Source organism: Anomaloglossus baeobatrachus, chromosome 1 (assembly GCF_048569485.1).
Source record: "Anomaloglossus baeobatrachus isolate aAnoBae1 chromosome 1, aAnoBae1.hap1, whole genome shotgun sequence".
Taxonomy (NCBI): Eukaryota; Metazoa; Chordata; class Amphibia; order Anura; family Aromobatidae; genus Anomaloglossus; species Anomaloglossus baeobatrachus.
The window spans coordinates 649,962,861-649,974,061 of record NC_134353.1 but is presented as its reverse complement, the minus strand read 5'-3'; the positions used below and the strand labels follow the sequence as shown (position 1 = coordinate 649,974,061).

Sequence of the window (11,201 nt, the reverse complement as noted above, 5' to 3'; positions counted from 1 at the left end):
CGTCATCCTGCTATATACCCCTATCCTGCTATATGGCCGCATCCTGTGGCACACAAAAAAAAATAAACATTTATACTCACCTTTCCTCCCTCCACGCAGCATCATTCCTCCTCCTGTCTGTGTCGCCGCTGACCTGTGTGGAGCCAGCCACGATCCCTGCGGCATCGCTCGTCCTCCTGTCTGTGCCGCCCGCGGCTGCGTGTGGACACGTGCGCACAGCGATGACGTCATCCCCTTGACCACCGCTAGTCTCCACACACAGCCACGGCCGGCAGACAGGAGGAGATCGCGATGCTGCAGGGATCGTTGTCGGTGAGTATACTGATTCACTGTACACCATGCTGATGATGATGTGGGAAGGGGCAGTGAATACAGCCGCACATGATCACTCCAGGCTGTAGTTGCCATGGGTGATCATGTGGGCCAGCTGTTTACTATGCGCACTTCCCCCGCCCATCATCTCGCCCATCTGTCAGCGCCGGCTTCAGCGCTGAGAGCTAGGCGGGAGGATGGGCGTGCATATGAAATGAGCAGGCCCACATGGTCACGGCAGGCTGCTGCAGCCTGCTCATGCCCCTGATGACCCACTCCACCCCAGCACCCTCATTCCCCGCAGCCCTACATTCAGACTATAAGACTTACCCCCCACTTTCCCCCTACATTTGGGGGAAAAAATGTGCGTCTTATAGTCTGAAAAATACGGTAAGTTTTTGCTATTACTCTTTACTACTTTATTATGTGTGATATTTATTAAACTATTAAAATTAGCTTCCTTCCAAAAGATTTAAAATTCTTTATCAGACAAACCAGATATTCTTCAATAAAAAAGATTCCTCTATAGACAGATGTTTTGCAGTTGCTTGACCTCGTCAGTGCAGAGCAGATTTTTTCTATATTCATACTTCTAGGGAAAAAAAATGAAACCCTGAATCACTAGATGCCACTCATATTTTAGGTCATATTTTTAATCTTATGCAGTAACAGTCTCTTAATAGTCCTTTTGAATGCATCTTTCACCTCTTTATTCCTTAGGCTATATATGATAGGGTTCAGAGTTGGTGTTATTACAGCATATAAAGCAGACACTATTTTATCTTTGTCTAAAGACAGACTAGACCGAGGTCTGATGTAGGTGAAAATAACAGCCCCATAACAAATGGACACAATTATTAAGTGAGAAGCACAAGTGGAAAAAGCTTTACGTTTTCCTTCATCATTTTGTATTTTCTGTACAGTGTTAATAATAAAGACATATGAAATACCGGTTAGGCAAAAACAGCAAATGCCAAGGATGAAATCGGCTGTAAATACCACAATCTCATTTATGTATGTGTCTCCACATGCAAGTTTCAGCAAAGGCATTATTTCACAGAAAAAATGATTGATCTTATTATCATCACAGTATGGAAGCCGAAAGGTGCAATACGTATGTGTCATTGAATTCAGAAAACCAAGAAATGTGATAAAAATTGCTATATTGATACAAACTTTACGATTGATTATGGTTGCGTAACGCAATGGATTACGGATTGCAATGTATCGGTCATAAGCCATAACAGTAAGCAACAAAAGCTCAATACCCATGGGCCAAGTGAAGAAGAATAACTGAGCCACACATCCATAGTATGAAATCACCTTAGATTTTGTTACGTAGCCTGATAGCATTTTAGGAACGGTGGCTGACGTACAACATATGTCAAGAAATGACAGAAATCCTAAGAAGAAATACATAGGCGTATTAAGTCCAGAGTCAAGAATGGAGAGAAGAAAGATAATTAAATTACCAATCAAAGCCACTGTGTAAATAACCAAGAACAATATGAAAATCATGGTTTCCAATTCTGGATGCGTAGACAAACCTAATATAATAAATTCAGAAACTAGAGAACTATTGGTCATCATTTTATATTGCTCTTAATTCTGTTATGAAACTAATATAAATATACAGATCAAATGATTTTTTTTATTAATTATTATTTGATTACTTAATTAAGTAAACATAAATTTACCGAAGAAACAATAATTGTGTTACATAAATTATTTAATATGGAAGAAAGTAGGAAGTATTATGTAATAATGTCTGAACCTCAGGACTTTATTGCCCATTTTTGTTGCAATGCACTTTCAAAGTTTTTTCATTAGGTTCTATGAAGAAAGAAATGATTCCAATTATTTACATTTTTCTATTTTGTGTTTCTAAATTTACAATATTGAAAGACAAATTAATAGACACATCAAAAAAGGCAAAGACAAACAGATAAACTAAAGATAAACTTATCTTTAAAAATTAGAACTGGTTTGCTTAAAAATGACACATTTTGACATCACGTTCAAGCAGAAAATATACCTAACCTTATATTGTATAATATAAAACACTGTGGATGATTTTCAGCTGAAATTTCATAAACTCAGACTAACAATTGGTATTCTTTCATGTATTGTTATTCCTACTCAGTGGCGTAACTAGAGTCCGAAGCCCCAATGCAAGGTTTGAGCCTTGCCCCCCCCTCACATGTTGGTCAGATGTATGGGCAGTTGTAGCATTCTAAATAATATAAAGACATAAGATTTGGCCCCCCTCACCTTCACTGTGTAGTACTGATCCCCATCCTGTACTAATGTCCCCATCGTGGGCCACTTCCTGGTAAATATGTCCCGCATCCTGGTGTATGACCTCATCATGGCTATATCCTGGAATATATGGCCCCATCATGGCCTCATCCTAGTATTTATATCCCCTTTATGGTCCATCCTGGTTTATATGTCTTTATGCTTGTATATATGTCTCTATAATGGCCCCATCTTGGTAAATGTCCCCATCATGGCCACATCCTGCTGTATGACCCCATCATGGCTATATCTTGGAAAATATGTCTCCATCATGGCCCATCCTGGTTATGTCCATATCCTGACCCCATCCTGGTATATGTCCACATCCTGGCCCCATCTTGATATATATGTACCCATCCTGGTGTATATATATGTCTCAATCATGGCCCCATCATGGTATATATGTCCCCATTATGGCCCCATCCTAGTATAGATGTCCCCATAATGGCCCCATCCTGGTATATATGTCCCATAATGGCCCCATTCTGGCATACATGTCCCCATCATGGCCCCATCCTAGTATACATGTCCAAATAATGGCCCCATCCCAGTATACATGTCCTCATAAGGTCCCCATCCTGATATAACTGCAATGTGATCACAAAGGCCTGATAGCTACAATTGTAACCCGAGGTCAAATTACGACCTGGCTATAGTAAACCTCTTAGACAATGTCAAGTATTATTATACATTATACTGACAGGTATAATGTATTGCAAGTTTGGTGCTTTGCAATAAATTATACCAAAAGGGTCTACATAAAAACGTGGAAAAAAATGAAAAAATATTTTAAAAATTTCTGAATGTAAAGACCAAAATATTTTTAAAAACTATTACTCCAACAAATATGTATATTTATGTAAAAACAAAAAAAGAAATACACCTGTTTTGTTATATTTGCATTAGGAACACCCTAATCTGTAAAACTGTCACACTACTTAACTCCTTCAGTGAACACCATAAAAAAAAAATTAAAAACATAGCAAAATTGTCTTTTCATCATAGAGTGCATAAAAAGGGAAAAAAGCTCAAAAAGTCATATGTAGATAAAAAAAAAATGATATCATAGAAAACGTCATCTAGGCCCACAAAAAACAAGCCGCCAAACAGCTCATTCGGTGATAAAATAAAAAAAGTAAAGCTCTCAAAATACAGCAATGCAAAAAAAATGTTTTCCCAAAAATTTGTTTTCATTGTGTAAAAGCATCAAAACCTAAAAAACTACATAAATAGGGTGTCGCTGTAATCATACTGACCTGAAGACTAAAGCTGTTTTATTAACTCTTATTAATTTTATGATATAATGAATGGAGTAAAATAAATAAATAAATAAAAACCATGCCTGAATTGCGGTTTCTTCTTGATTCTGCCTCACAAAAATTAGACTAGAAAGCAATAAAAAAATGATGTGGCTCAAAATGGTACCAATAAAAACTCCAACACATCCTGCAAAAAACAAGCCCTTACATGACACTGTCAGCAGGAAAATAGAAAAAGTTATAGCCTTCAAAATTTGGTGATGTAAAAAAACTTTATTTTGTAGAAAAAAAGCATTTTTTAGTATTATAGTAGTCAAACCTAAAAAAACTACATAAACCTATTATCCCTATAATTGTACTGACCTGAGGAATAAATCCGCCTTTTCACTAATGCAAGGTGAACGGAGAAAAAAAAAATAATTAATGCCAGTTCTTCAACTTCTGTTGACTTGTTAATTCTGCCTTCCAATGAATAAGGCTCAGCTCACATTTATCCTGCGCTCTTTGCTTAGCTCTTACATTGGCGATTAGATGTAAACCTGTGAAAAACGTGATTCAGACAAAATTACAAATGGAAAATTCACTATAATGAGGAAGAGGGAGACCCTTTGGACTCTTGTCTGGCCTGTGATGTGGCTTCTTTTTTTAAGCATGGTCAAAAATGTAGTCAACAACAGTCTTGTGCACCTTTGAAAAGAGGCCAAACAGAGATTGGAGGAACTCTGCTGTTTGATTACAGTAAATGGATCTGTCTGGGGTTTCACTTAAATCATGTATTTTGGAGATGTAGATGGAAACCCTGATGTAAGTACTCCTCACAGAGCATAAGATAAATGTGAACTGATCCAAAATGTTCTGTACCAAATTGCCACAAAATAAAATTCAGCTCAACCCACAAAAAAAGGTCCTGACTGAGGTCCACTATCTGATAACAGAAATATAGCGGCCTTCCATGTTACTGGCAGCACAAAGGCTGTGGAAAAGTGCTATGGCTCCCTCCCCCCAAAAAAAGTCGAGCAAAATCTGCACTCTCAAATACAAATAATCCTCTCTCTTCTGAGCAACACAATGTGTGTAAGCCACAGATAATGTCCCCCTATTTGGCATTGTTGTAGAGCCCACTTAATGTATGAAATGTGGATCTGTAGAAGAATGTCAGGGAACTCCAATGTACTGGGCACTGCAAGGGCTTATTTTCAATTTTTAATTTTGAAAAATTCACTGCGTTTGACTTCACGGGTATTTTCCAGAGACAAAATCATCACTACACATTTAAATGAATTCCCAGAGTGGTGTAATTTCCAAAATGTGGTCACTTGAGGGGGTTTCTGATTTTCTGGCACTTAGGGGCTCTGCAAATGGAGTCCACAGACTATACTAGGAAAATCTGTGCTCCAAACATCAAATGGCGCTCTTTCCCTCCTGAGCCCTGCTGTGTGGCAAAAGCATGTTGTAGAGTCACATGTAGGGTATTGCTACTTTCTAGACAAATTGCGTAACACATTTTGGTGATTTTTTTCAAATTCCCTTTGTAAAAAATAGAAATCTTGAGGTGAAAACAACATTCTAGTGGTAAAAATGTAAATATTTTTTTTCACCATCCATCAGTATAAAATTCTGTGACGAGCGATGTCAATATGCTCATTGAACCCATAGATGAATTCGTTGAGGGGTGAACTTTGCAAAATGGGGTCAATTGTGGGGAATCTGCTTTTCTGGCTTGTCAGGGGCTCTTCCAATTTGTCATGCCATCCAAAAATCATTCCAACTGAATCTGAACTCCAAAATGATGCTTCTATCTACTGAGATATGCACTGTGCCTGAAAAGTAATTTTTGACCAAATATAAAATATTGACAGAGTCAGGAAAAGTTGTGTAACAAATTATATGGTCTAATTTTTCCTGTTACTCTTTTTGAAAATTAAAATTTTGTTGCCAAAGCAACATTTTAGGGGAAAATGTTTTATTTTTTTATATTCACAGCCCAATGTTATAAAATTTTGTAAATCACCTCAGGATTACAATTGCTTACTGCACAAAAAGATGAATTCCTTGACAGGTATAGTTTCCAGAATGGGTTCAATTGGGGGTGGTTCCTGCTTTTTTTGGCATGTCAGGGGATCTTTAAATGGGACATTGGATCAACCCTGCTCCCAATTATTTTCCTTTATATATGGGTAATCTGTGTACTGTGGAGAAATTGCATAACAAATTGTAGGGTGCATTTTCTACTGTCACCCTTGTGGTAATAGAAAATTTGGGGATTTGGGGCTAAAACAACATTTTCATGGGAAAATGTGATTTTTTTTTTCACAGCTGAACATTATAAATTCAGTAAAGTACCTGGAAGATCAAGGTGCTCACCACACTTCTGGATAAGTTCCTTGAGGGCTCTTGTTTTAAAACTGGGGTCATATGTGGAGGATTTCCACTGTTTCGGCACATCAGGGGCTCTCCAAACGCAAAATGGTGTCTGCTAACAATTCCAACCAATTTTGTGTTCCAAAAGTCAAATGGTGCTCATTCCCTTCTCAGCCCGTATTCAGGAGAAATTGTGTCGCGGGCGGGGAGGAGGGTGCCGGCACCGCGCTCACCCCTCTGCTCGGGTCCGGCTGCTGCTGCTCAGTGGTGGCTTGAGCGGTGGGCCAGATCCCGGGGGTTCTCGAGCGGCACTCCTCGCCCGTGAGTGAAAAACGGGATTTTGTTGGGGAGATTGTCCGTGACGCCACCCACGGTTGTGGTGATTTCACCACCGCTGCTCAATATGGGGATCCCGGGGATGGTGATGCGGAGCAGCCAGGTGTTGTGTCGCCCCCCCGTGGGTAGGGGTTGGTGATCCCGGGGCCCGGTGATGAGATGGGAGATGCAGGGTCTGGTGGGCGCAGGGACGCGGGGGCAGCGCTGTGCCTTGCGGCACTGTGGTACTCACTCAGCCTGAGACGTTGACACAGTTTTACGGTAAACCACACGGCTGGAAAGACGGTTCCCACGGACGGCTGCACTTGCTCTCCCAGTAGGTGACGGTGATGTCCCTTTTCCTTGCACCTTTGTTTCTGTGTTGGTAGCGATGGGTTCCCACCGGTAACCCGCTCCCCGGCTTCAAGCTGGACCGGAGGAGCTCTACTCTTTGCCCGCAGGCGCTGGCCCTGAGAAACTGGTGCCCTGGCGGTGGCGGTGTTTCTGCTACAATGGTTGGGCTGTTGCCTTCAATCGGGACTTGGTTGTTGGGGGATCTACGTCCCCTTCACTGACGGATTCGGCAAATTATGGCGACTCCTAGCCTTGCCGGGGTCCGAGAGGCCCCTGCCCTGGTGCTGACTGTCCTTTGGTCCCCTGCTCCAGACCGCCGGGCCACTACCCGTCCGCGGTCCTTCCAGGAACTTCCAAACGGTCCCCCTCCAGACAGTCACCGCCGTTGCTGACCTTGCTGACCCTGTCCTGCACACAGCTGGACTCTCTTCAGGCTTTCTTTCTGTCACCTTTCACCTTCCTTCAACTTCTCCTACTCCTCCTTTACCACTTCCACTTCACTTCCTTTCACTTCCTCCTCCTTTCTCTATCTGCACTCTAGCCCTGCCTGGGCTCAACTGCTGGGTTTTCCCACCTCCAGAGCTGTGTCCTCCTCGGTGGGCGGAGCCAACCGCCTGGCCCACCCCCTGGTGTGAACATCAGCCTCTGGAGGAAGGCAACAAGGATTTTTAGTTAGCTTTGATGTACCTAGCTGGGGTGTAGGGTGTGTTGGTGCAATGACCTGTGACCCCTGGCTTGCCCAGGGCGTCACAATTGCACAACAATTTTATGGTGCATTTTCTCCAGTTACCCTTTTGAAAATGCAAAACGTCTCTAAAATTTTCGTTAGAAAAATATGATTTTTTTTTCTTTGATCAACGTTCTAAAATTCTGTGAAGAACCTGGGGGTTCAAGGTGCTTACCACACATCTAAATAAGTTTCTTGAGTCTACTTTCCAACAGGGAGTAAATTGTGGGGGATTTCCACACTTTAGGCACATCATGGGCTCTGCAAATGCGAAATGGTGTCCGCTATCGATTTCAAACAATCTTGCATTCCCAAATTCAAATAGTGCTCCTTCCCTTTTTGAGCCCTGCTGTGGGGCCTTAACAGTACTCCGCACATGGGATATCAATAAACACAGCAGAAATTGCGCAAACAACTTAATGGCCCACTTTCTTCTCTTATCCCTGTGAGAATGTAAACATTTGAGTTAAAGCAACATTTTTGTGGTAAAACTGTATTTTCTTTTCTTGGCTAAACATTAAAATTAAACTTCTGTCAAGTACCTGTGGGATCAAGTTGCTCACTACACCTTTGGATATGTCCCTTGAGGGGTGTAGTTTAGAAAATGTTGTGACTTGTGGGGTTTTCACTATTTAGGTACATCAGTGGCCCTGCAAATGCGACATGGTGTCCGCTATCTATTCCAGTCACCTTTGCCCTCCAAAAGTCAAAAAAGCGCTTCTTCCTTCCCGAGCTCTTTCATGCACCCAAACAGTAGTTCTTCACCAAATATGGGTATTGGTGTACTCAGGAGAAATTGCACAACAGATTTTATGGTTCACTTTCTCTTGTTACTTTTGCAAAAAAGGAAAAAAAGTGAGTTAAAGCAATATTTTTGTGGGAAAAAGTAAAACTTTCATTTTTTTCCTTCCACATTCTTTAAAGTTTGTGAAGTACCTGAAGGGTTAATTAACTTATTTGGCTTTGAGCAGTTTGAGGGGTGCAGTTTTTAGAACATTGTCACTTTTGGGTATTTTCTGTCACATTGGCCTTGTAAAATCACTTCAAATATTATGCGGTCCCTAAAAAAATAGTTTTTAAAATTGTGTTGGAAAAATCAGATACTGCTGTATACTATATTCTTAGGAAAAAAAATTATGCTTCAAAAATTGTACTGATGTAAATAAGATTTGTTTTAAATGTTATTTATTAACTATTTTGTGCAACATAACTCTCTGTTTTAAGGGAATAAAAATTAAAAGTTTGAAAACTGAATTGAATTGAAGATTTTAATTTTTTTTGCAGAATATTCCATATTTTTACAAATAAGTGGAAAAATATCATCTTAAACTTACCATTATATGAATTACAATATGTCACAAAAAAAAAGTCAGAATTGCTGGAATCCAATAAAGAGTTCCAGAGTTATTACTAATAATGAGTGCTCATTGCTTGAATTGAACAAGTCAGATGCTCTGATGCGGTCGATTCGGAAGTCAATTAGTGATGGGCAATCTGCCAGCCAAAAACACAGCATTTCCAGGGGAGGGTGAAAGTTTTTTTTTTACACACAGCATCCAGACAAATTGATTTTACCCCAGTGAAAGCCATTCAGAGACTCTAAGTGTGGTACCCCTGAGGCTACCATCGCCACAGAGGTACTGCACCTCAGCCAGAGGTGTGGTGCCCCATCCTGGGTAAGAAGAAGGCTATCTACTCGTTCGCGTGCCAAAAACCTGCAGACACCCTATTGTTACCTCACACACTAGATCAGGCCCGGGGCAGGTCCCATTAATGCTTAGCAACCAGAAATCTGGTTATGGCACTTAAGTCCCGTGCCCTGTCTCTGGAACCAGCCTGGGGTGGAGCTTGGTGGGTGAGGTCTCTGTGGTAAATGGGCAGAGCTAAGTTTGAAAGTTGACAGTTGACAGTGGACAGAGTGAGTCAGGAGTTGGGAGGAGACTGATTAGGGGCCGGACCCTGGGGGTCTTCCTCCACCCTGGTGACGCTGAGGAGAGAATCCTAGAGACTTGGGGGAGAGGTGTCAGACTCCCCTATAGTCTTGTTCCACAGGCATCATCCCAAAGTGGAGGGATTTGGTCGCAATCGGGGTCCCGGTACCTAGGCTAGAAAAAGACTTTATTACTTTCTACTAACATCGTAGGCCAGGGTGGCTGTACGCACCTTTGGGCCACAAACAGCACACGAATCCGCTGGAAGGGGGTCACAGAGGATCAGGGAGCCACACAGGCAGAAGTCCCTTTAGAGACCCGCAACCCCTGGCTTAGGGCACTGTGTGTGGAGGCGCAGGAGAGGCGGGAGAGAGTCAGCGCAGATGAGACGACCAGGAAAGGCAAACAAAGGAGAACTGGTACTGGCCTCTGATTTACTTGGGATCGGCGGATGCCCATCACTGGGGATCCTAACATACCGTGGGTGGACTAAGCTGGCTGTCAATCTGGAACCGGTACAGAGAGTAAAAGACTTATTGCAAAGCCACGGTGTTGTCTCCATTCCTCCTGCGTCACTCACAACCTGCCCTCACAGACTTTTCAAATTTCCAATGGTCGCCTCGGGGTCCCGCTCCACCTTTGTGGAGGAAAATTACTTCAGCTGCGTTATCACCACCTGCCTCAGGGAACACGCAGCGCAGCCGCAAAACCACAGGTGGTGTCATGAACTTTATTTCTCTGAAAATACCATTCCCATCATGCCCTTTATTATTTATTAAATGACACTGCGAGGGTCACGGAGCCGGACCCCGCCTCCGCTGACAACTCTGGACTAGCCTGGCCCGGTTCCGAGTACCCCTGGCCCTGGAGTTGGATGTGTCAAACTTTGGTGTCACGAACAGGATGATCGTGGCTGGTATCACTGGGTACTGAGCGCCTGGATGCTGAGTACTAATGAACTGGACATGTTAAACGTTGCACAGTGGCGGCCATTGAAAAACAACAGGCGCCATGTGCAGCCAGAGGTTGGAGGGCTTTTACTACCGTCTGCCCTTTATATGCGGGAACACAGCTGGGCGCCAAAGAGCTGTGCGCGCCCCAAGGAAAGAAAAACAAAACTTAGGTATGCGGCCTGGAGTTCCATCAAGCAGGATGGCTGGTCAGGAGAACTCTGTAGAGGAGGAAATGGAGAATGTCATGGGGAGCAGTGAACCGGACCATGGAGAAGTGGCACTGCGTTCCCCCGAACGACCAGCGGACATGCCGGCACCACTGCTTGTCTTGGACCTTGACTTCCTGGGAGAGGAGGTGAGGCTGCTGGGGCAGCGGTTACTGGGACTGCAAGCCAGTGCGGTGCAGGAGGCAGCAGACCTGGGATACGTGCCAGGACACCAGGTGGCATCCAGTGTCACAGGAGAAGTGGCAGCAGATACCGGTGAGCCTATACCCCCAGTCACCCCACTAGAATAAGACACCCTGGTGGGGTCCCTTCTGAGTTCCCCAGCCTACACTCCTGAACACTGCAAAACGATTATTCCTGGCTCACTGCGTTATATATTAGGTGCTCAGAAAAAACAGCAAGTCTAATAGAAAATAATTCCGGCACACTTGGAGAATATATGAAGAAGAGAAAATCTTGAAATG

At 42.8% G+C, this 11,201-nt stretch overlaps 1 protein-coding gene across 1 annotated transcript; it reads right to left on the bottom strand.

The window, feature by feature from the left end:
• Positions 1-951: 951 nt before the first annotated feature.
• Positions 952-1,899, bottom strand: LOC142246369 (olfactory receptor 13G1-like). The gene has a single exon (XM_075319454.1). It carries the CDS (start codon positions 1,897-1,899, stop codon positions 952-954), a length of 948 nt encoding a protein of 315 aa, XP_075175569.1.
• Positions 1,900-11,201: the final 9,302 nt, after the last annotated feature.

What these genes read in the sequence shown, in the direction of transcription:
- LOC142246369 (XM_075319454.1), bottom strand. Translation starts at nt 1,899, where the DNA reads ATGACCAATAGTTCTCTAGTTTCTGAATTTATTATATTAGGTTTGTCT.